Here is a 27533-nt window from a genome sequence, read left to right as displayed (position 1 = left end):
CAATTATACTAATATTACAGAAATTTTGCTCTGGAAACCGTCTTTTTATAATGAAGAACCAACTGTCCAAGCTTGATTAAACTTCATGAAGGTTTGCAAAAGTAATTGATGAATGAACAAAATAATCAGACAGTTTCTAATTGTAAACTGCTGAAGAAATAAGACCATTTATCAGTACAATACGGAAAAATGAAAAAGAAATTATCAATATTTTGTTTCTGCATACTGTTTTGTTTTTATCATATAAAAGCTTCTTTCAAAGTTTGTTAAATAATTGACCAATTTATTGATATCTAACAATTTTTAAACCAAAAGCCGAACCAAATCAACGTCGACCACGAAAATATAGGATGACAGTATCTCGCCTCCGTGCCAAAATATAGGCTTATATAACAATGTGTTTTACCTTAAAATCACTGTTACTTTTATTACCTATCATATCATCTGTTAATCCCGGAAAAAAGAACAAATCTTTCTCTTTACTATGTTCAAAAATCATAACTTCTGCAACAGCTTGCTTTCCCCCAACAGGCATCATAGCACTGGAAAGACATTTATTTACCTGAAAAAAATTCTCTTCAACTAAAAATTCGCGAAACACAGACTTTGAATAATAATATATCTTGCAATATTATACCATTATTGTCTTTTGATGAGGTATATGTGTGGTTTATTGACCTTTAAAAACTGATATTCACTAAGGACAGCGGCCAAAGTGAATATTAGTTTTTCAAAAGACAATTACTTACCAAAACCAATTGTACATCAAAAGTATTTACCATAAATATACACGCAAAAGCACGCGACGTTTCGTGCGGTGAAGATATTTTTTCCGCAGGTGAAAGTTCTATCAATATGGATAAAATAATTTACCGGAAAGAGAACTACAATTCCGGTGTAATGTTTAACAAAATTAAATATTTTACTTTTTGTTATTGGTAAATACAGATAGAGCATGAACCCCACAGATTTCAAAGAATATAGTACGTGTCGCCTAAATTTATTGTAATGTATAATTGGAAGACATAAAATGGTATCGTTTTAACCTGCTTCGTCTTTCCTCTATTGTTTTACACTGAAGATCACACAATAGAGTCATATTGGATGGTATTTACAATCAGAAATCCAAAAGTACTCACAAGATGAGTTAATAGGATTTCGTAAAAATGTAATACATCATAATTTATGAAAAGTTAAAAAACATAAAAAAGAAGTAACAAAATAACCATTGGTACATCAATCGAGTTGCAATCAATTCATATAATGTTGTATTAAAGCGCACAATTAACAAGGATTCATGTAATTTGTTGTTGTTGGATTCTTGTAACAATATATTGAAATAGTGTCTGTCACACTAACTTATTTTTGCATTTCAATTTACTGATATTGTTACCTCAGGAAATGTTGATCTGAAAGCATTGTATAACTTATTATATTAACCAAAACATGCATCGGGGTTCAATAGCTAAGTAGTTTGCTTTTGCATTTCGGTTTACTGATATTGTTACCTCAGGAAAAGTTGATCTGAAAGCATTGTAAAATGAATGGTAATCTTTTCTTTTATCTTCGATTGGGATAACTTTAATATTTTTAGAAGAGTGCTTTAAGTGGACGGGTTGTTAGTTATTGCACTATCTAATCCCGCTGTTGACTGCTTTTCATAAGAAAGGCAAAGAAGGAGAAGTGTTTAGAACATTAACGTCTAATGAACTGTCTGACTGCGCCTGATGAAAACCAGAAATTATTGAAAGAATAACACCATAAATAAAATCAATTAACGAATTCCCGTGACGATATTAGCTTATTAAGTCTCCAGAAGACTTATTGTTTTTGCTCAGTTCTTATTATTATGGCACCCTCAACGGAGTTGGGGTGACATATTGTTATTCTACATTTCTTTTTTTCTTATTATTTTTATTTTTCTTCCACTTTTTTTGTGCAGCTTATATCTCAGAATTGTATGAACCAATGTTAATTGAACTATACAATAATGTTAACCAGCATGTGCAGATTTGCAATCGGGGTATGGAATTTTCAAAATGACCGCCGTTACCATGGAAACAGCAAAAATGTCCAAAATTTCAAAGTGCTCCAAACTTAATGAAACTTTACAGAAATGTTGATTGGCATGTGTAGATGTTCTCTTTGACTTTGGAATTTTCAAAATGGCTGCCGTTACCCTGGCAATGGGGGAAGGGTGCCATCCGTTATTACTAGCAATTACAAATCTAGTTTTTATTCTTCTTCTTCTTCTTCTTCTTCTTCTTCTTCTTCTTCTTCCGCCGATCTTGTACGCACCCGTTCTCCAAAAATACTGGTCAGATTAACTTAAGGTTTCACAATATGTTAGACTAACATGTCTAGTGGTGCAATCAGGGTTTTGTTTGTGCATTGGGGTTTATAAAGGGGTACTTTGAGGGGCATAAAGGAAGGAGGGGTTTACTATAGAACACTATGGAATTTTATCTTTTTTTTTATTTTCAAATGATTATAAGTTGAAAACAGTTAGTGATAGACACTATTTATAATTGAAAATGTTCTAAATGATAAAGCACATGAAATGAAATAAAAGCTTAGTCCCCAGGGGTTACCCCCACCTCCTGCCATTTGAAAAAGTTTTAATATCTTGGAAGTAGTCAAGACCCCCATCCCTAAACCATATATATTTTGGTTTGTCATGATAAAGCACATCAAATGAAATACAGGGTTAGTCCCCAGGGGTCATCCCAACCCCCTGCCATTTGAGAAAGTTCTAATATCTTGGAAGTGGTCAAGATCCCCACCCCTAAACCATATATATTCTGGTTTGTCATGCCGAGATGATTTGAATGATAAACAGGGTTAGTCCCCAGGGGTCATCCCCACCCCCTGCCATTTGAGAAAGTTCTAATATCTTGGAAGTGGTCAAGATCCCCACCCCTAAACCACATATATTCTGGTGTGTCATGTCGAGATGATTTGAATGATAGACAGGGTTAGTCCCCAGGGGTCGTCCCAACCCCCTGACATTTGAGAAAGTTCTAATATCTTGTAAGTGGTCAAGATCCCCACCCCTAAACCATATATATTCTGGTTTGTCATGCCGAGAAGATTTGAATGATAAACAGGGTTAGTCCCCAGGGGTCTACCCGACCCCCTGCCATTAGAGAAAGTTTTAATATCTTGGAAGTGGTCAAGATCCCCACCCCTAAACCATATATATTTTGGTTTGTCATAATAAGCACATCAAATGAAATACAGGGTTAATCCCCAGGGGTTATCCCCAACCCCTGCATTTGAGAAAATTCTCATATTTTGTAAGTGGTCAAGATCCCCACCCCTAAACCATATATATTCTGGTTTGTCAGGCCGAGAAGATTTGAATGATAAACAGGGTTAGTCCCCAGGGGTCGTCCCGACCCCCTGCCATTTAAAAAAGTTCTAATATCTTGTAAGTGGTCAGGATCCCTACCCCTAAACTTTATATATGCTGGTTTGTCATGCCAAGATGATTTAAATGATAAACATGGTAAGACCCAAGGGGTCATCCCCACCCCCAGTCTGTGAATATGTTCAAATATCTTGTTAATGGTCGAGATCCCCACCCCTAAACCATATATATACTTGTTTGTCATGTCATGAAGATTTGAATGATATATAGGAAAGGTCCCCAAGGGTTTCCCCCCACCCAGAATGTTATAATATCTTGGACAATGGTTGAGATCCCCACCCCTAAACCATATATATTTCTGTATGTCATGTTCCGAAGATTTGAATAATATATAGGGTCAGTCCCCAGGGGTTCTCCCAACCCCAAATGTTCTAATATCTTGTAAATGGTCGAGATCCCCACCCGTAAACCATATATATTCCTGATCGTCATGTCACAAAGATTTGAATGATATATAGGGTCAGTCCCCAGGGGTCACTCCAATCCAAATGTTCTTATATCTTGTAAATGGTCGAGATGCCCACCCCTAAACTATATATATTCCTGTTCGTCATTTCACATAGATTTGAATGACATGCAGGGTCAGTTCCTAGGCGTCACTAATGCATATCACTTTACTGGCCCAAACCAATATGTACTGGACTTTACCCAATGTCAGGCGACCATAGGAATGACGAATTATGGGAGCTTCGTTTGGGAGGCTTCGTAACAGCATCCTGTTACAATCATTTCTTGTTATAATTTCTTTTTATTTATATGAATAAAAAAGAATGAGGTATATGCTTATGTGAAAGCAACCTAACAACACACAAACTAGTCATTAAGAGATCAAAATAAGGTATTTAATATAGACAAGTTTCTATGCAACATGTCACACACAAAATGTCTAATGTTTAATTAGTAAAATTTAAATTTACCTGCGACTTTAAAATATCACAAAGCTCCTTTAAGACAACTTTTGTCGCCAATCATGGTTAGAAGGATTAATAGCTTTGTTTGTAACCTTAGTGGCAAATATTTCGTTTATCATGTTTATATCGTGTTGATATAGGGTAGGAATGTTTTGCACGCACTAGTCCAAAACCATAACCTGCATGATCAACCTGCTAACTCCCAATGAAGCAAATAGCTCAGGAAAATATGCCCCTTTATCCGGACACATTATTTTAACCATTTTTTGCTATTCCTTCTTAATTCTGCATATATAGTCGAAACGCAGGATATATTAATTTACAATTTTTGGTTTGATCCAATTTCGGGTAGAATCACCAAGCGTATTGACCTGCAAACTGTTATAAAAATGCGCTAGATGTTGAACTCATATGTGAAATATTTTAGGCACTTCAAAGTTTTCCTACAGAAAAAGATACACTGTCAGGTTTGAGTACACAACTATGAAAAAGTATAACAAAAATACCGAACTCCAATGTAAATTCCGAAAGGGGAGGTGCAATCTTTTAAGTATATCAAAACACTGTTTGCATCATTACCTGTATCATCATGTCCATGAATGATTGTTCATGTGCCATATTCTTGAAGACATGAATAAAAGCTTGTATAAAGTAAGATCCATTCATGTGGTCTCCTATGATCCATGGTCCTTTTTCTGAAATGAAAAATAATAAAGTCCAAATGTATCAGTATTTTATATTTGATAGACATTGATGTTGTTATTCTAAATTGATACTAGATTACAGCATTTTAAATTCACTTTAATTTTAAATAATAGAAATAGTATTTGGACTTTATAGATAAACTATTCATGCTGATTCAAACAGTCGTGCTGAGTATACTCCAATCGTAATTCATAATACGGAAAGAAATGGAATAGGTGTCTGAGAGATCTGAAAAGTTTTCACACATTACAACTAATCACTGGCAAGCAGCTGCACACATGTGAAGTCGTTATGCTCAGTAGTACTTTACATCCTACGCTTACTCACTAGCGTATGTCAAAGGATTTTAATACAAAAAAGGTGGGTATCAGGTTATCTTACATAGGTAAACATAATGCCTCTAGCTTAACTGTTTTATTATACGTAGCTACATTCAAGTTTTTACGATGGGCAATCATGGTCAATTATGTATCAGGTGCATTAATCTGTAACAAAATAAATTAAGTTCTTTGACAGATAAACAGGTCGCTTACTCTTCTTTGCTTGCTTCCATATCATGACGTGTGAAATGGTAATAATTATAAAGATAATAGATATAAGAAGATGTGGTATGAGTGCCAATGAGACAACTCTCCAATGAAGTCACAATTTATAAAAGTAAACCATTATAGGTCAAAGTACGGTCTTCAACACGGAGCCTTGGCTCACATCGCACAGCAAGCTATAAAGGGCCCCAAAAATTACTAGTGTAAAACCATTCAAACGGGGAAACCAACGGTTTAATCTATATAAAAAATGAAAAACGAGAAACACTTATACACCACATCAACAAACGACAACTACTGAACATCAGATTCCTGACTTAGGACAGGTGCAAACAATAGCAGCGGGTTTAAACGTTTTAGTGGTACCAAACCTTCACCCTTATTTGAAACAAAAGTGTAACATCACAACATAGAAAGACACACTATAAAATATCAATTGAAATGGCTTAACTCAATCAAAAGATATATTAATACAAGTGAACATACACTGAACGAATAAATTTGATCTATGATACAATGTAAATACAAAATCAATAAAATAAGGGATTAATAATTAAAGTAACAGTATTATACCGCTGTGAAATGTTAAACAATTTCAGAAAAACAACAATTATCTTGAACAAAAATCCGCCATTCACAATATTATACACAGGTAAATGAAAATAATTTTGTTGTTAGGTATACAGTTTAAAAGGAGAAAAGAAATATTTTTACAATAATAAATATGCATATTAAAATTAATGCGCTAATAAAATGGAATTTTGTAGAAGGCATTAAAATCAAAAGTAAGAAAAACAGTCCTGCATAAAAGAAATCACGAGGTTATACTTAAACGTACAAAAATTGCCTTTAACTTGATGATAATGTTTATTTCTCTGAAATAAAAATAACTAAATTATTTCCAAAACAACAAAAGTATCAAAAATCTTAATTATTTTTAAAATTCAAAGGACGCTTACTTTAAGCAATTTTAACAATAATGGTATGTTTAAAGGACATTGACCCAAGCATACTTGCTGCAGTGAGTGCTTAACATGTGAAACAAATGCCTGATATAATAGGCTTTAGTACAATATCAAGGAATAATATGGATAAGTTGCTTCCGCTAATCCTAAACAAAAGTGTACATTTTCAGGAAAATTGATTTCAGCATAATCGAGTTAGTGGACGACATGTGGAAAATTGACGTCAATCTGACCATTAAATTTGTATAGCTCAGCAATGACAGCTAGAACATTTTGAAAAATCAAATTCATGCCTTCATTCACCATTCCAAAAATATATAAAGTTTCAAGTCAAAAGATCGAAGATCGAAGATATATTATACTAAGAAAATATAAAAGTCCGTTATCTCGCGAATAAAGCAAATGGAAATAAATTATAAAAATAGAAGAGGAGAATTTCTCACCCAATTAAAATATTCTAACAAATTTTATCAAATTTTATCAAATTTGCTTGTAAGAATTTTTGTTGTACTATCTGTAGATGGATGTACAAAGGGAATATTGCAGCCCATAAATCAGGATAATTCATCCTGTCTATTACAGTCATATAATAACAAAAATAATCCGTACTTGTCCTTGGTTGAGATGACACCACAAATAGATCATCCTTATTTGGTTCTGTTTTGTAGAAAGGAAGATCAGCCTTTTCAGCGTCTAGGACATCAGATGTTTCTGTTTCTTCTACAAAAATGAAAAAAACACACAGTTTATCTAAAATAATAAATATTGTCCTTTAATTCCATCCCTTTTTAAATATTATATTATGTAGAACTGACCTACAATGGAATGATATGAAATAATTTACAACAATCTTGTACGTATATAATTCACATGATATACAATTGTTCAAAAATGTATCAGGACTTCCTGTTTTTTCAACGGCTGAAATGATTCAACGTTTTCTAGCTTAAAAATATATTTCTTCAAACACTTAGTGGTTCGAAAATCTAAACAGATAAACTATTTCTAAAAATGCGTAATATCGAATCCAGAATTTATTTTAAGAATTATTAAGTGTTCAATTATCACAAATATGTCAAGTTTAAAATGATAAATGATAGCATAATATTATTAGTCTAATTTCAAGAAAACTGACGCCTTTGATATCAGCCAATTAACGCAGTGAAAAACTGACATGGATATGATTTCCAGATAATTTCAGAAACAAAATCTTTGAGCATTTAACTAAAATAAATAAAATAACATAATAATAACATTTACAAACCATATAATTAAATGCTTAGTTTATATACCTTCAAAACTGTATGTCCTAATGATGACGATTTTTGGTTTGTTTTTAAAAGCTTTTGATTTTCGAAAGATTTCAAGTATTTCTTCCATTTGGATTTTTTTGCCATCTTTATCATATATTTCACCTGGTTTATATGCAACGCCTCCAGAGAGGATTACCACAACTAAGCTATCAAAAGTTGAATTTTCTGTGTTGTTTAAATGTTCGTCAAGGAACTTCTTCATATCCTGTTAAAAATATGTGAAAAATCACCTTTGAAGTACAACAACTGACGCTATGTTTATTACTTTTGCAAAGAACAGTCATTGTATTTCCATTATTGATATTTATTACATTGGTAGCAATGCATTACATTGATTTCCCAGTCAAATAAAAACCGATAATTTCACATGTGAAATAAACGTGGTTATTTCACTCTCTGACGTCACACAACAATAGGCGTTGTCAAGACGTCGATAACGTCGGATCAAAACAAATTGTGAATGCGTAGAAAAAAGATATAGTTCCTTACATTTTCTACATTAATTTTATTAAAAAAAGCCATTTGCCAATGTAATAAAAAGAATAACTAATCAAAGAATTCAAATATCGAAAAATATTCAACTCGTCACCGAACAACACTGATAATTAACTCATGCGCTACGCGCATTCGGGAATTAATGCGTTGTTCGGTCACTCGTTGAATATTTTTCTCTATTTGAATTCTTCGATTAGTTATTCTATAATTAAGATAATAACCAAAACCGTTAAAAGTTCATTTTAAATTTTCATTAAAAGGCAATAACTAAAATAAGCAAATATCTGACACTGTTGATGGATTTACAATATACATTTAATGAATTTTTCTACATATTTGGTTTGTCCAAAACTACGATTGTTTTATAAAACTATATACATGAACCCCTTTGTTTAATATGGTTAAGTGACATATTGGTTGAGTTGCTGAATGTAAAGTTGCATCAACACATAGTCTAACATTTGGAAAATTATTTAGGTATATTTTTTTCGAAGTTTTTTTTGTAGATAAGAATGTAGCAAAATGTATTTTCACTACGATATTAATGTACAATAGAAGCCATCTCGTTTAATAATATTGGGAGAAAAAAGACCATATAAGAACGTTTTACAATTGACCACTAAATGTCTTCATAGATTCAGTTTCGTGATTATGAAAAACATACATCTAAACAAGTTATGAAAAGAAAGAATATCTAGAAACAATAGCTTTAGTTTACACGGTAAATAGCTAAATTTCACATTCCTTGCATTTTTGTTAATAAGATTTTCTCTCCTTTTTCTGTTGTTTTTTTAAATATTGGACAATTAATTGCATTTTTTCTTTCGGTTGTTCGTACGAAGGTGACAACAAAAACACAACGTTAATACGTGATCACACAAGGATAACTCAAACCGAGTTCTACGAAAGATTGGTCATAACAAATAAACTGTTTACACAGAGATGTGTCTTGCCTTTACTAACTAATAAAACACGTTAACAATTGTTGACGCCATAGAAGGAGGAAGCAGCATGTTTAATATATATATATAAGAAGATGTGGTATGAGTTCTAATGAGACAACTCTCCATCCAAGTCACAATTTGTAAAAGTAAACCATTATAGGAAAAGTACGGCCTTCAACACGGAGCCTTGGCTCACACCGAACAGCAAGCTATAAAGGGCCCCAAAAATGACTAGTGTAAAACCATTCAAACAGGAAAACCAACGGTCTAATCCATATAAAAAACGAGAAACGAGAAACATTTATGAACCACATCAACAAACGACAACTACTGAACATCAGATTCCTGACTTAGGACAGGTGCAAACAAATGCAGCGGGTTTAAACGTTTTAATAGGCGCCAACATTCAACCTACCTGAAACAATAGTGTAACATCACAACATAGAAAGACACACTATTAAATATCAATTGAAATGGCTTAACTCAATCAAAAGACATATTAACAAAAACAAGTGAACATACACTGAACGAATAAATTTGATCTATGACACAATGTAAATACAGAATTAATAAAACAAGGGGATTGGATGTTAAAATAACGTACACAGGTAAATAAAAATATTTTTTTTGTAAGGTAAACATGGAGTACGGAAATAATTTTTACAAAATAAATAATTTTGTTGTACCTAGTACGAGAACAAAAGTGAAAATTTATCGTCATACTAAACACTTATCAAAGGTGGTATATATTAAAAATAGTGAGACTAGATATAACACTGAATAAGTAAACATTGAATAACAAAAATACATTATAAATTGTATCAACAGATCAAATTAACACGAAAGTACGATTTGAGAGTACTCGCAGTTAATGAAAGCTAGTTAAAACCCAAAAACAATTAATAATTAAAAAAATCATGCATCAGAGACTAAAATCAACTAAAACACATCCCAGGGATTTAGTGTTTTAACGTCATGGACAGTCTAAGAAGACGTGACTTGTGCAATGCCAAAATAAACGTATCGACAGGCAGTAGGATAGTTAGGAGCTAACCTGTTGATAAATATGTATAGTCTCCTTTGAGTGGTTTTGTTCTCGACAAGACAAACATTAAAAGCCACTGCAGGAGTATGGCTGATGATTATCGCTAATAGAACTTGACTTAACTAATGGCAACAGTAGTTTACCGATGTTTCAAAATTCAGTAATCAATAAGAAATATACAAATCAAAGTAAAACATGATGGAATCTAATGAAATCCGAAGGTGCGAACCGGGTTGTTGATAGGGTAAAATTCCACTGATACGTATGCATTACCTGCCAACCAAATCCAATGGCATACTCAGTCGAATTATCATAGTTGGTTATCTGACACAATTGGTGTATCTAAGCCTAAAATATCAATCAGTACACGTCCAACATCAAATGGATTCAGTATAAAGGCTTCATTAATAGTCAGAGAAACACAGTATTCACCAAAAGACAGGTGCTGACATTGTTTCACAGTAAACCAATTACATATTGTTTTATTGTTCTTCAAACACACACCTCACATTTCACTATTCATATGCAGATAGCACGTTGATCCCGAAATTGCGTTTTTACTTAATTCCTAGTTATTGTAGTGGTTACATGGCAAGTAGAAGTCCTTTATTAAAACAAGATGCACGAGACGAGATGTTTTGAATATTTGACTGATCGTGTCATGATTGAATTTATGTTTATAAATAAAGGTTTTACTACAAATAATCCATGAAAATAAGATCGAGGTAATATGAACTATGTAAAATAGATGTGCACCCCCTATAATAAATTCATTCACAAAATTAGTTCAACTTTGGTAACAGTATCATAAATCATTTTTTACATTGACCAATGAATCATGACAATGAGGTAAAGGTCAGATGAACATTGCCAAACAGACATATATATCTTTCAATCATTCCTTACACCAAATATACATGATGAATATGACCTACTGCTTAAAGGTTTTCATATACGGGCTTAACCACCGAAACATAACATTGATCATTTCTCCATGAAATGAGACCAAGGTCTGGTGAACCCTGTCCAACAGACATGTAGACCTTGTGTTGATCCCTGAAACCAACTATAGTTATCTTATTATTCGTTTATTATCTTGGGCTTGAAATTGTGCCAAATTCCATCGGAAACTTGCAGAAAGTTGGGACCACCTGTTTTGTGTTGAAGGCCGCACTGAGATAATTAGTCAAAGAAAGGCAATTTATGTGTTAATCCTTGGCTTTTTTTATTTTGTATGTAACTGAACTGATTTTTATGACACCCTTTAAGTTCTTTACGTTGTAAAAACTTTGATCCTATATATTTAACATTAACATACATCTCCTGAAACGTCTCTCCGTGCATCAGTACTTTGTGATTCATACTGTACATGCTTGAATAGTTGAAATATAGCAGTTTTATCAAAGTCTACACATGATGTGCATTTTTTGGACTTGGAATCATCTGGTGATTTTTCTTCTGTGCACTTTTTGAAATTGGAGTCATCTGGTGATTTTTCTTCTGTGCACTTTTTGGACTTGGAATCATCTGGTGATTTTTCTTCTGTGGTCTGTTGTGTACACTGAACATTCGAAATACTTAGAAATTTTCCTTTCTTTTTTGATGTCATATGGTATACCTAAAATTAAACACATAAAAGGCAAAAACTGATTTAGTATCCATTACTTACATTTCATATTTCCGAAAATTTCTGCAACAATACTGAAAGCGCTAACACTTAGTGTCTTAACGTTTTCGTATTATTATTCAAAAAGACATTAATATAATGAAGAAATTTTTGTTTTTGGATATAATTTTAATCATTTGATCTCTCGCAATTATGTATATATATATATACAAGCGTGGTTCGGTTTTTAATTTTTATTAAGTTCAAGATTGTTTTAAGAAAATCAGCAAATATTTGTTAGATCTTGTCCTGCCGATCATTTCTTTTATTTCCATTTTAGCTTTATATACTTATTATTTATAATTTCAACATCACCACTAAAGTGGGTAAAAATTGTCATTCGAAGGATAAAAAAAACTGCTATGAGGAGTCGACGTATCTGTAGTTCGTTTTTTATTTATTAAAATATTTATATACTTTTTTTCTTTATCTACTATAGTTTATGCCAAAAATCACAAAAATAGGAAAAAGAACGATAAGCAGTCATTACCTACATTTTAAACTAGATACTGCATTTTGACAAAGATTAATTTTAATTGTCGTAACTTGTGATACACAATAGCTGATATGGCTCCATCTCTCATTTATAATACTAAATATATACTTTGTTGAGAAATTCTGTTTAATCGCTGTATCACATATGCATTTTAAATTCTTAAAGCAACTATTATATTGATTGGTTTACAATTATTCCGAGATTGCTTCACACAGTAAAATCTTTCCAACAATGAGGAACAAGAGGCTGGTGAGAGCCTTATTACACCATCTGGCAAAAACATGCCACTCTAATATTTCTTTTGACCTTTATCGCAAAAGATTAAAGTGGCTCATATTTTTAGTTTTTCTCTCTGTTTATTATAGTTCTTTTAAGGTAAAAAAGAAAACAGAGTAAAAACTGTCATCCTAGGGTAACTACTACTTCAAGAGGTCAACTGTCCATTTCGGTCATGTTTATGTATTTGTAGAGTGTATATTGCTGATCAAAATTGTTGCTTACAATTTCCACTATCTATTAAAATTTGAAGATACTAGCCAAAATGAAAATGTGATTTTAAAGGGATCAATTAGGACACTTACTCTTATAAGGAGTAAACTGAAAATTTTTGGTCCGATTTTGAAAAAATTATACAATTATATTTTTGCAAATGAACTTTTCCCGACATCTGGAATAATGATTTTGCTGTTCCTAAAATGAAGATTTAACCGACCTTGATAACTATCGTCCCATCATTTTAGTAATTGCCTTATACGGACTGTTCATGTCCGTCCTGACAACTCGATTACTTGTGGTCCAAAATCGAAGATATATTTAGGGACAATCTATTTCGTTTCCGGCCTGGAAACACAACTGTTGGTGCTATTTTTGTTCTTATGGCATAATTGTGCATATTCGCCAACTAAAGATAAAACAAAACTGCACTTCACATTTGTTGACTGTCGAAAAGCGTTTAACAAGCTTAGCAGTAGAGTTTTGACACAAAACTTATTTCGGAATGGTATCAGCAGCATAACTGGAGCTATTATTAAATCTTTTTATGCTTTTGTGCGTCTTTGTGAAAAATGCAGTGGACTACTACCAGATGCCTTTGACAATTTGTTAAGTGTAAAACAAGGCGAAACATTATCTCCCATAGTGTTCCTGTATTTCATAAATGATATAATTGAAAATATAACTATTACGAACAGTGATGATACATCAAACTTGAATGGACTTTTGATTTTTTTAATACTTGTTGCAGGCGATACTGTCTTGTTTGCCAAGTATCATGAGCATCGTCAAAAGGTACTTGACTATTGATCCAAATACTTTAGGAAATTGAACACAAAAGTGAACATAGCGAACACAAAAGTTGTTGTGTTCAAAAATGGCAGCCAGTAAATAATCATTTTTCACACGGTGCCCAACAACTTTAAATTGTTGATTCTTACATTTACTTTGAATTTTTGTTTTATTTTTTAACGGGAAGTTCGTACACCCACAAACACGTCGTAACAAGGATTGGGAGCTCTCTGATCTTTACTAAACTGACTGAAAAACAATTTTTTTACTACAATTCAACATTCAATTTGTCTAATTAAGCCAATATAGTTGGATCGTTACTTGACTATTCCTCCGAAAAATGGGTTTTCACAGTGCCAACAGCATCCATATTATACATAACCGATTTAGTAGGTTTGTGCTAATGGTAAGTAAACGTGCTCATATAAAAAAAACATAACAAAACACGTGAAATATGTCATGCGTCCGAAGCGCTTATTTAGATGTACCTTCATCACGAACGCATAAACCTGAATATGTGAAAGTTAAGGATGCATAAGAACCGACACTGACGAGGAGCTACATGACCAACAAGGATGTAAAAGATAGCCTAGTCCATCAAAGGTCAACTTTGCCTGAGGAAGTTTTCTGTTTTATTTTTGTAGTCAACTTGGATATTTACTTATTTACTTATGTTTGCTTTTAGAACACAGATATTTTATTTAAAAACATTGGTCACGTATTGTTATGAGTAAGCCAACTTATGTAAATGATGTGTTTACAATTTGTGTGAGATTCAAATCAAGGTAAAAGGGATTCGGCATCTAATATACGTGAATTTGTTGTTTAGTCTTTAGATGAACATTATCTGGATTGGTCAGAATTGAATTAATAGATTGTTTAATGTTATTAATTATAAATATAAGTATGCATTATTGACGAGTATCATCGAAATTGACCTCTACAGAAAACATTATATGTTTGCAAGAAATTACGTATTTATAGAAATGCAACGTTCTAGTTTTGTCTTGTGAATTATGTAAGCTACTTGAATAATGTTAATCTATTTTCACATATACGATTGGTACATTACAAGTTAACGTTAAATGTGGTTATTTCTTTTATATAACACGAGAACACCGTTCATGCACGTGTTGTAATATGCGATGTGTTAAGAACGAATTCCATTTCGTTTAAGTATGTCTAGCTTCGAGAACGATCTCAAAAATGTTTTGCTCCAATATTGTAGCTGTAGGCCGAATTCGTTCGAATTACTATATTAGCTAAAGGATACGCTTATTCACATACAAAAAAGCTTTGTAATTATTTGAAAAATGCATGAAAACTAGATATTATATTTCATTAGTAATACTCTGATTGTGTTGTTTTATAATGTCAGTCTTCTGTGTCACATTGGACATATATTGTGTTTTGTCATTTCATGTAAAGTATGCTTTTGCAAATTTATATTCATTTATCTATTGAACCTAAGTAATTCTTAATTGCGAAGTTTGTTTCATTTCATTTGCCCAATTTAGTCACATGGTAGAGTCTGTGAATGTTGCCTTTTGCAGCATTCATTTACTAACATTATCTTTCTAGAGATTTACGAAAAAGGGCCTTGAACATACGGTAACATTTCAACCACAAACCACTGCGGTCTTCAGCAAGAAATTTAAACTTCATGACCTGACATAACTTCATAAAAAGGTCATAAGTATGCACCGTAAAATCATTAAATTTAAGAAAATATTTTCAGTATTAAGCTTAAATGGTGGAATAAAATGTTAATGCATTCACAGATAGTACATACTCTGTACTGTATGTGCCGTAACTGTAACTTAGGGGTAAAATGTTAATCCCACGATCAATTCTTGATCATAACAGTAAATACGCATATACAACAGAACATGCGACACGTTTACATATATATGGACAATGATAGGACAAGGTACTCGAGAGAGAAGATTTACAATCTAAAATCCCATGCAAAACCTCATGGTTTGATCATGTGCATTAAACATCCAGGAACCAATGATTGTTAAATTCACTTTGAAATTGTCAATGAGCATTAATAACTTTGCTACGTTACAAAGATTACTAGTATCCAAAATCTATAACAATTCTTTTTGTTAGAAATATCACTATCTCAAAATTACCTTTCTGCTATCACAAATCATTGTAAATGATTCTTTAGTGCACTTTATAATATCTTTTTGCTGGACAGTTTGCAATGGTTTGCTTAAATCTGGCCAATCTACAAGAAAAAAATAACAACAAATTTATTATTCCTAACCCCAAAAAAACATTGTCTCTATACTGATACTTTTGATGACAGCTTGAATGAGGTGTAGTTTAATGTATTCAATTGTTTATGCAGTCTATTGTTTCCAAATGAATTGCATAAAAATATCTTCTCTAAAAAAAAAGATGTAAACTTGTAAATTCATCTAAAATTGAGAATGGATACAGAAATGCGGTAAAGAGACAACAACCCGACCAAAGAGCATACTTTCTGGAATATCAGTGTTCGTGGTTTAGGAAAAACAGATATTTTGTTGAAATTTTGATTGGATTTATGATGAAAAAAAACAAAACAAACGTAGAACAAGGGACTAGCAGTTTCAAGTTAAAGTAGAAGTACGTTAGTTATTCAATGGCCATTACAATGGTGAGCATTCTATTCCATAGTTTTGCAATACAATTTTATTCATATTAGTAATCCCCGACAAGTAGTTACTAAATTTTACCATCGGTACAAGGACAGCATTCGTAAATGTAATTCAACATGCAGACATCTTATATGTTCAGGTATTTCACATCCAATCTTTTATGGTAATATTCTTTACAAAGCACAAATCACCTCAAAAGCTAACCAAACCTTTAAACAGACTTATTCAGAATGGATATAGTTACGATACTGTTGTCAGATCATCAAAGATAGCATATTTTGGTATTAATATTGATTCACTCATAGAGTCTTTGCATCGGAAATAAACACATTTATTCTAAAACCAGTTGTTGGCATGATATGGGTTATGTTCTTCTCATATATTTTATGATGGTATGATACTAAACCCCTAACGGGAAGGATTGTGCTTGATTTTCATATGATGAAGACACAATATTTCAATCAGTTTAATTGAGGTCTGGAGCTGGCATGTCAGTAACTGCTAGTAGTCCTTTGTTTATTTATGTATCATTGTCATTTTGCTTAGTTTCTTTCGTTACATATTCTGACATCGGACTCGGACTTCTTTTAAACTGAGTTTTACTGTGCGTATTGCTGTGTAGGTATAGGGAGAGGGTTGAGATCTCACTAAACATGTTTAATCCCGCCGGATTTTTGCGCCTGTCCCAAGTCAGGAGCCTCTGGCCTTTGTTAGTCTTGTATAATTTTTAATTTCAGTTCATTTATATGTTTTGGAGTTCAAAATGACGTCCATTTTCACTGAACTAGTACACATATTTGTTTAGAGGCCAGCTGAAGCCCACCTCCGGGTGCAGGATTTTCTCGCTGTGTTGAAGACCCATTGGTGGCCTTCGGCTGTTTTCTGCTCTTTGGTCGGGTTGTTGTCTCTTTGACACATTCCCCATTTCCATTCTCAATTTAAACTGATGCAAATCAATTAGACAAACATTAACAGGTCGACACGACTAATTCATGAAGATATAATACATCTGCATCACAATTTCTAAAATACAATTGTAAACATCTTACCAATGAATTTACCACGCAATACAATGCACCACAATACATTGTTGGCTCCTGTCAGATTGTGTTTACTTAAAAAAACGTGGAATTTGATTAACAAGTGACATTTTTCATTGCGTCTTTGAATCTCATTTTTAATATAATTGTTCAGTTGATAATACATATAGGATGCTCAGATATAAAGAATATTCGTCACGGGCTACACAAATCGACGTTTGTTCGTCTTGTTAGAGAGGTTGAACTTTCATTTAAATGAGTAGGTCTTATTGATTTGATTCATACTTGTAATTATATCGTCAAAACTTTTATTTTAGTCTATGTTAATATAAGCAGTTTAGGTTAGCGATATTCCGTTGTCAAGTACTATAAAAAAAATCCAGAACAGTCTTAAGTAAATGCCAACATAGTAAACATTATAAAGGCTGATATACGGTTAAAAAAAAACCATTCTTCACCATATTTGAAGTTAAATATTAAATAGGAACAATGCATGCAATCTTATTTCATCTCTTTACTTGGCATACCTTGTGTGTGTTTATTTTTAGATTCCAACTTTTTTGTTTCTTCCGGTTTTTCGGAATATTGATGTGTTGTTTCCTGAATAACACTATTGTCACTTTTTTTAGGATTTGATGAACCATCATCTGGTATTTCAGAAATTTTATCATTACGTTTTGAACCATCCTTCTCTCTCAAGTAATCAGCAAATTCTTTGTTATCTGTGTCATCGAGTGCTTTAATAAAACTGGCATAAGCTTTATTTCCTCTTCTTGGTAAGATTGATAAAAGTTCCCTAGTCTGTCCAGTAGGCTTTGGCTTTTTATGCTGTAATGTAACATTTAGAATAGAATTCATTTATCTTTTTTCAAATCTTTTTCTATGGAATTTCTATATTATAAAAAAGTAAATGACGCAATAGTGCAGAAGATGGTATATACTTTTATCAAGTCGGATTTAGAACAATGATAGATTAAAAAGAACACGTAATTAGGCAAACAATTAAGATGGAGAACAGCAAATCATTTTAATAGTTGTAAATAAACCCATGACTGTTTTGGGGTGACTAAATGGATTTTAAGATAACGGAAGAGGCTATGTATCAAATACTATTTATCCAGGGTTATCAGTAAGGCACTTTATTGCACAGTTGAACAATGTAGTCCGAAAAAACAGATCAGAAAAGAAACTTACAACTGCATGGAATTGAGGGATATATATTGAATCAAAGTTGTAATATGCGTTTTAATGCGATAATTTGAACAAACTATATAGGTCTAGGACTCTGACCAAGATACTTTGAATTGCTGATTATATATGTAATACTAAGTGAAAGAGAGGCGAAAGATACCAAAGTGATATTCAAACTCATTATCAAAAACGAACTGACAATGCCATGACAAAAAAGTTATCTTTCTGTCTGAGCAATAAAAAATTTTGAACTATGACATTGGAAATTTACTAGCTAATTTGTCCTGAAATTGTTTTTAAAAGTTTGTTCTATTAGTTTTCTAAAATATGTCAACCTTTGTTGCATATCGAAAAAAAAATCATATACATGAAAAAAAAAAGAACAAAAGCTCTTTCTATAAATCAGTTTTGTAAAAAGTCCTTTGCAAGGTGCAATTTCACAAAATCTAATCCTCACATTCAATGGTTACATGAAATTAACGTTGGTTGAAATTTGCCTTTTGACGTGTACTCAAAAGTGTTCTTCACTTTTGCTTCTTATAAATAGGATTTTTTATTTTTATTTCTTGAACTTCCCATGAATGGATGCTAATTTGTACAAACTATTGCATGTGACATTGACGAATATGTCTTGTGGACCAATAAATTAAGGTTGGTTGTATCTTTCTACATTACCATGATTAGGTATTCGTTTTTATAGCAATATTTCAAACCACATTTGCACAAATTCATGTATCCCCATCTGTTGTTTAAGGGTGAATTGATAACATAAGTAAATACACCGTCCAAGTAGTAATTAGGTAGTGATCATTTTTGTTTTCTGTGTATCTTATTGTCATAAATTAGGTCGTTGTTGTTTTCGTTTGCATTGTTTATCGTTTTATTGTGTAAGGACCTTATAGATCTGACAATACGGTAAGAGTTATGAATATTGTTGAAAGCCGTATAGTGATCTATAGTTGCCTAAATCAACATCATTTGGACTTTTTTGGATATTTGTCTCCATGGAAATCATAACACATCTATAATTTTATAATATGTTCGTATTTTTTAATTTATTCATTTTTTACATTATTACTTTTTACCAGACTCTTTCTGGGGAGTATTTAAACAGTTGCGTCCATGCGGAGAACTTACAAAACATTGATGAGTTCATTTCAGTAATTGTAGGAGAGGGAAATCTTTTGCCACAATAATGTGATTGCTTAAAAAGCTATTTACACAAAGAGCAATTAAGTAAGACTGTGTTCAACTTGTTTCCCACGTAACACATTCTTCGAACTTGAAGCATACAACTTTATCTGACCTGTTTAAGTTTGTGTGAACTCTTGACCGAAATTTTATGATGTCTGCATGCTCTCCAGTACTGAATATGCAGAGACGGGTAAGAAAATAATCAACACTATTAAATGGGAATCGAACCATTCATCTGCTAACTGTTATAGAATGTTATAATCTACCATATATTGATTTAATTCCGTGCATAATTATTACAATTTTTCGGTATTATAAGATATGCAGTTTTGTTAAACATTTTGAAATAATTAGATTATTATTCCTTTTCACCGACAGCATTTGTCTTAAGTGTGTCCAAGTCTCGTTTATATTTAAATGGAGTGTATTTTCTCTCTGACATACCTTAATTGAATCATTCATCCCTGCTGTAAGTACATTATCTTGAAGCAATTCATCACAAATCGCATCCACATTATGCAAATTTTTTATAAGATAGTTGAAACTAGTCTGAAGAACAGTTTTGTGTTTCTGTTCCATTATTCTTATGTATTTCTATAAAATAAAACCGACATGATTAAGTGTATACGCAACAATATAAAACAAGAAGAAGTGGTTTGATTGCCAATGAAAGAATCACACAACAGAAAAATATAGTAACATTGTTTTGTTTGGAAATGTATATATTTATATCGTTTGATGAGCCTGGTAATGAAGTATAGATTCTAGGTACTGACTTTGTTTATCCTCTTAGTAACGTGTTATATTTGTATATTTTTAATCTTTACTGTTTAGTCCAATTTTGTTAGTGTACTTTTGGCGTGGCTCGGTATTTATACATCCCGCCATTGTGTTATTGTGATATGGTCATTTTTGTATTCCTGTCTTTCATTTTTGCTCATGTACTTTGTCCATTGGGTGTCTTTATGCCATTTTTGTTTTCTTAATTAGATATTTTTGTAGTAATCAAGATTATAACGCAATGTTGACTGTTGTACGCCAATTTGTGACATTTTTTATCTCTATTATATCTGTTTGTTTTCCTCAAACATTGTTGTCAATATAATGGATTTCTATGCGACTGTCATACAAGTGAGAGGTTTAGCTAGCTATACAACTGGTTTTAATCCACAATTTTTAAATTTAGGAAATGCCAATACCAAGTCAGGAATATGGGAGTTGTTTTCCATCCGTTTGATGTGTTTGAGCTTTTAGATTTTGACATTTCATAAAGGACTTTCCGTTTTGAATTTTCCTTGGAGTTCGTTAATTTTGTTATTTTACTTTTCCCCAGTCGGACAACTTCAACCTACAATCATTATAGCTTCAAATATTAGTGTCATACAACTTATGGTAACAAAAAATAAAAAAACAGACTTTGTTACGGAAAACCTAAAATTTGTCAAAGATTAGACAAAATATAGTTGTAGTATTACTTAAAGTATCGAAACAATGAATATAATCACGGAAAATTAACGTTGCATAATTGAGTTGACCAATAAATTATGAAAAAGAAGGCAAGGTAAGATGCAACTTGCTTACCTTTGCAATGAATGCATTTACAAAACATATTGTCATATCATTCTTAAATTTAGTGAAATCAGGTGGTAACAATTTGGTTTCTAACTGGCCGTTGAACCATGAAAATATCTATTAAATCCAATTAACATATGTCAAATGTTAGCTAGATCTTCTACCTTCTTTGGAATGTTAATATGAATATCTATAAAAAGAGCTAACACGGCAGCAGGTGGATACACATCCTTATTTGTCTCACATACAGCAACATTAGTCCCAGGCTACACAACGAAGCGGGAAAATAAAAACGAGAATGTTTCAGATGAGCAATAACCTGATAAATGTAAAACCAACAGTAATATTGCTGTAAAAATCACAAATAGGCAATTTAGTGTGTGTTGATTAACAGACGAGGAGACAAAACTATAAAAGTCAATATTTGGCACTGTCAGTAATATACGCTATACTTTTGAGAAATAAAAAGGCTCTCTATAAATTTGTTGCGTCCGAAGCGCTTGATAACACAAGATAAACTGTCAATCAATAATAAGTTCCGTAGCTTGCAATTCCCATCATGAATGCCTTTTAATAAGGTATATGCTTACAAATGAAGTTATTGAACTAAAAGTCCGTAGTGGTGAAGTTCAAGTAGTACCTTAGGAAGTTTCACATATGCCGTCATGATTTGGTTGACCTTTAGGGAATATCTGCGTAACAATTTACCACGGATATGTTCAACTTGATGTAGTCAAATATTCTATCAGTAAGGTAATCACCTAATTTGCCAAGACATGAGCAACACTTGTACGATGGGTGCCATGTGCGGAGCAGGATCTGTTTACCCGTACGGAACATTTGAGTCCAACACAAGTATTCGGTTTGGTTCGTGTTACTGGTTTTCTATTTATTGATTTTATAGACCGCTGTCTTTTTGTGGGTTTCCGTTTTTGCCTTGCTTTTGTCAGCTTCTCCCGATTTTCTAACTTTGATTGTCACCTTGGTATCTTCAGCATACAAACATATGCAACATAAACATACATGTATTTGGTTTTACTATCAGTACAAAAATACAAAAATAATGTTATGTTATATGATGCCAAAGATACAACTATCCGCCAGAGACGAAATCTATACCTGAAGGCAAAAGTATACGAAAAAACAAAGAAAACCCTATTAAATTCACCAGAGTATGATGGAAAGGCTGGGACTAATCATGCTTGTAAATATACTATTGAAACAACATACAAAGTAAAATGAATGGAATGATGTGTCTATAACATACATACCTGATTTTAAGATTGAATAAGGTTTACACAAATACAAATTAATTGGATAACTATTTTGAAATAGATCTCGGTAATGAAATGCTCATACTCTTTAGTAAATTAAAGCAACAGTATATTACCAATGTTCAAATCTCATAATTCGACTGAGAAATGTTATAGTATGGAACAGAGGGTGTGTTACTGCAGATAAATGTAAGATTATAACGTTGAAATCAGCACGTTTACCATATATACTAGTATGAAGACGTCAATTTGTGTCAATATCGATGAAAAGATTAAGATATGAAGCAGACCCTCTAATTTCAGTAGTATCCATAATCTCCCGTCCACTTGGGTATATGATATGCAAACACCCACTAAATTGTTGTTTTTATGAGTAACAGGTCATGACCAATATATCTGACAGCGATATAAAAGAACTTTGAAAAGATTTTTTTCTCTTTTTGTCTCTGAGAAGGTTTTGCATGAATTCTGCTTCACATGAGTCAGACTGTAGGGTACACCATTAGTACCTATTGAAATACCGACTGTCTGATGAAATATCACTCCATTCAAACACAACAAATATATTATCGCTTTCTTTGAAGCCTTTTTTTGTAGAAAAAGCTCTCAGACGATGTATTCGATGTTTTCATTAAGCATGGGGAATAATACAGTTATCCGTAGAAAAATTATTTTTTTCTGGAAATTAAAAGGTTGTGATTTAAGATTAGGCAGTAGATCGTTCGAATTTTTAAGAATCCAGATATTATTGACATCGTTAGTTGAATAAACATCATAACAATATTTCCGCCGGACTTCTTTAGTTGTAGAAAGTATAATGATATTTAGAAGTATGTTTAGTCGAACTTCTTGATGTCACCACTTTATATCATTCTATTTAAGGAAATTTGTGAAGTTTAGGTATCCACTATACAGACGCAAAAAATTTCATCGTGTGATCTCCCTAAATCTCCTCTCTCGAGAATGATAAACATGATAAAGGGGTACATGTGGTTTTCCTAGTTTTTCTAATTTAGTTAGACATTCCAAATACTGATTTTTGCACATAAAAACAATATTGATGGAGCCTTTCGATGACAATCATGTTACTGTCCTTCCCATAATAGTCGCAGTTGTTTTTCGATGTTTGCGTTCGAAAATTCTTTTTTTGAACACAGAAAAGAGATGCGAACGATACCGAAGGGACATTTAAAACATAAGTCGAAAACAAAAGACAACGCCATGCATGGCAAAAAACGAAAAACGACGAAAAGACAAACAACTGTACACAAAACACAGCATAGAAAACTAAAGACTGAGCATCACGAACCCAACCAAAAACGGGGTTGATTTGAGGTACTCCGGAAAGGTACGCAATTCCTGCTTCACATGTGGCACCTGTTGTGTTGCTCATGTAAGGACACACCCGTTGATAAGTCTAATTCGATTGTTTACATTCACGGAAAATAAGACGGCATTGTGGATATAACAATTGGAACATATCCATCGCCACAAGTGTATCAAACCTAAATTTGAATCATCTGTTATATTGTTCCCCGACACTTCACGTTACATATTTTCTTTTGTGTTGTATTTTTTCCTTTCCTTGAAAAGATTCGAACAAGTTAAGGTATTGTTGGGTTTACCCCGAATTATATCTAAACAATTTCCTGGTAATCACGTTAAACCTATTAATACTATTTCGTATTTATACTATTTTACCTTACAAACAAAGGTCATAATATGCTCTAGAAAATAAATTTGTATTCGGGTTATTTTACAGTGAATTTGAACATCACCAGGTAAACATTTAGATTTACTTACCCCAGACTATAGTTGTATGAAAAATAGTCACAGGCAAGGAATTAGACAACACCATTACAAAAATTGATTTGATACAAGTTTTAGAATAATGATAATAATAGTAATGATTATGTATATAGTTATTTGCAGATACAGATAATCAATACCTTTATATCTTAATGGTGTCGGTTTAAAAATGTAAATTGGCTAAAAATACGAAAACAATATAGCATTAATTTGCCTTCGCAGACACTTCTTAGATTAGTTATAGATTAGAGGTTACATAGGATAATTGATATCCAGGGGTCATCATATTAGCTTTCAACAACCCAATTTTTGCTGGCAATAGTATAATACAAAATTATAAGAATCAGTTTTACTAGCCTTTATCCTAGTCGTCTAGAAACTGTTTTGTAACGATATATATGTCATTAGTTTGCTCTTATACTACAGAAAAATGCTTGTTACTATATAGTGTTCTAATTCAAAAGATTATCCGAATTTTACCAAACACACTAATTGTTAAGCGAACTTCATCAACAAACTTGGTCTTAGATGGCCAAGACATTGTTGACAAGTGTTGCATCTAAAGTCTTCTTATATCCATACTTGAAATATTTCATATCTTGAATCTAAACCGTAAAAAAATATTAAGATAATTTGAGAGTGAAAAAAACGTCAAACTAGAATATCCTTTTTTTTCTCGTTTCCATAGAAACAACGTTTTTACAATATATATTCAATACATAAGATTTTTGTCATCAAGATAGATATTCAGATCTTAAAGATTTCTCAAAAATACACGTTTGAAGTCTAACTCATTTGAAACATTCAAAATGCCAAAGAAAATATTATGTGAGAATTTGTTTGAATTTGCATATTTTTCGGTTCAAAATTATTATCTACGGAAATGCATGCAGAATTAGAATTGCTCTATTTTCAAAACCATACTTTATATCATCATAAAATTGTACATGGTGAGCAAATTAGTAGTATCAAAAATAACTGAAAATATGTATTGTCTCATCTGGTCACAGTCACATATATCGATAGCTACAATAACTTAACACAATGCCCGCTACACTTCCCACAGCACCAAATGAATTACAATTGAGCAGCCAAGTAGAGATTTACTTCATGCAGAAATTGCGTATTTAAAACAATAGGAATTACTGAATTAAAGTTTGAAATGATAAATTCGATGCAGTAATCTCTGTATGTTGGGAATGTCGAAATGGAACATCAGAGTTGAATAGGAAGCTGGCTGTTTGAGTGCATTCCTTTAATTAATTTGGATTAATTTCATGATTTAAATTTGAAGAAAGGAGTGTTTTTTTAAAAACAAATTGATGTGATAAGTGAGTATTCAAGATATTTACATTCAGACATCACTTAACTGTCTACATGGAGACAACCCACATTATTTTGCGGAACAATTCATTCCAGCAGCGCCTGCATACGGAGTATTTATCTTACAGTTGAGACGATATTCCAGGGCTTGTTTTTCCTATCATGATTTCCTTGATAGAGGATTGCTGCTCACAAGGAAGCTAGTAAACCAAGAGTTCAAAGTGGTAAAGTTGTAATAATCCCTTCGTAAATTTTACGGACGCCATCACGAGTTGGTTGACAGTTACGGAATATCCGTTTCACAAATGAGAACTGATATGTTCTAATTGTCGTAACTAAAATCCCATCCCTTTTTGCTCGACTGTGACCTACCAAATTAAACTTATCACCGGGTTGTACTAATATGAGCAACACGACGGATGCCACATGTGGAGCAGGATCTGCTTTCTCTTCCGGAGCACCTTTAAATCATTTCTTGTTTTGTTTTAAAGGGGTTCGTGGTGCTCTTGTTTTAATTATAAGTATTTTTCTTTGTGATTTTTTATTTTTCAATGTTTGTGTTGTTTATACCGGTAACAGTATCGTCTATCCTTTGTCATGAAAAACATGTTTCCATTTAAAAATTTCTTATTTGGTCAAGTTTTAGTGTTAAGCAATTTTCAATGACCAATGGTGTAGAATTTGGTAATGTCTAAGGGTTAGATAAGTCACTTGATACATAACGTATTTATAGGCGTAACACGACGGGTGTCACATGTGTTGCTCAGTCTTTGGTTTTCTGTGTTGTGTTTTGTGTGCTGCTGTGTGTCTGTGTGTCTGTGTGTCTGTTGATCTTTTTCTTTTTTGGCCATGTCGTTGTCAGTATGTTTTCGACTTATGAGTTTGAATGTCCCTTTGGTATCTTTCGCCCATTTTCCACTGTGTTCTTAGACAAAATTGCAACCTGGGAAAAGAAATTGGAAACAATGTTACCATATCTAGAACAAATCGGCTTAACAAGATTTGAAACTCTTACCTGGAATAGCTGTTCAGACGGTTTGCCTTAGATTTTTTTTTCTTATCTACCAACCTTTCAGACGAAATAAATTGAATCCTTACCCCTTTTCCTGGAAAAGATAGGATCACGTTGTGTTTCACTTGTATTCCATGACCTAAACTTAAACAGGTTCTCAGTAAAAAATTCTTTTGTGTTGTATTTTAAATACACACCTTTAATATAAATGTATATCAAGGTATAAAGATGTCGTTACGTGGTTTTAAACCGAATATTACTTATACTGGTTTTATCACGACGTAGCTTCATGCTTTACGATTTCAACTGATCTAAACGCTTGTATCTTCATTTTGCCATTTTTTAATGCAGGTGAAGGAACACTAAGAGTACATAACGTAACAAATTGATGTCGTACTATTCTTTAATGATGAAAGCAAAATTGATACAAAATTATTTTCGTATGAATATTTTTAAAAATCAAAACCGTTATGTGTTAATTTGATTAACCTGTTAGTTTGATACTTTGAGGAAATCAGATGTTTCCTTTGCAGAAATTATAAATTATCAGGAATGAAAGTAGATTTTGGTAAACTTGACTAGGCGGCAGCTGTCCAAAAAAATTAATGAACTAGAATCTAGAGGTCAACTTGACTCACACACCTCCCAAATAAAATGCACTAGGGATT

General features: G+C 32.5%; 1 protein-coding gene across 2 annotated transcripts in view; it reads right to left on the bottom strand.

Moving 5' to 3' along the window:
* LOC127720213 (uncharacterized) overlaps nucleotides 1-27093 on the bottom strand; it is a 48159-nt gene extending 21066 nt beyond the window's left edge. The window contains exons 1-9 of one of the 2 annotated variants that reach the window (XM_052226688.1): nucleotides 26869-27093; nucleotides 20320-20469; nucleotides 18018-18318; nucleotides 15938-16035; nucleotides 11672-11971; nucleotides 7849-8074; nucleotides 7166-7276; nucleotides 4921-5036; nucleotides 433-562 (exon numbers count right to left, since the gene is read on the bottom strand). In XM_052226688.1, the coding sequence (XP_052082648.1) occupies nucleotides 433-562; nucleotides 4921-5036; nucleotides 7166-7276; nucleotides 7849-8074; nucleotides 11672-11971; nucleotides 15938-16035; nucleotides 18018-18318; nucleotides 20320-20454 (1417 nt within the window). In that variant the 5' untranslated portion in view covers nucleotides 20455-20469; nucleotides 26869-27093. The remainder of the gene's footprint in view (nucleotides 1-432; nucleotides 563-4920; nucleotides 5037-7165; nucleotides 7277-7848; nucleotides 8075-11671; nucleotides 11972-15937; nucleotides 16036-18017; nucleotides 18319-20319; nucleotides 20470-26868) is intronic. The other variant, XM_052226689.1, reaches the window with a different exon arrangement.
* Nucleotides 27094-27533: the final 440 nt, after the last annotated feature.

This window comes from Mytilus californianus, unplaced genomic scaffold, assembly GCF_021869535.1.
Source record: "Mytilus californianus isolate M0D057914Y unplaced genomic scaffold, xbMytCali1.0.p SCAF_11, whole genome shotgun sequence".
Classification (NCBI taxonomy): domain Eukaryota; kingdom Metazoa; phylum Mollusca; class Bivalvia; order Mytilida; family Mytilidae; genus Mytilus; species Mytilus californianus.
The sequence above is the reverse complement of the archived record's forward strand: the minus strand, read 5'-3'. Positions and strand labels throughout refer to the sequence as shown.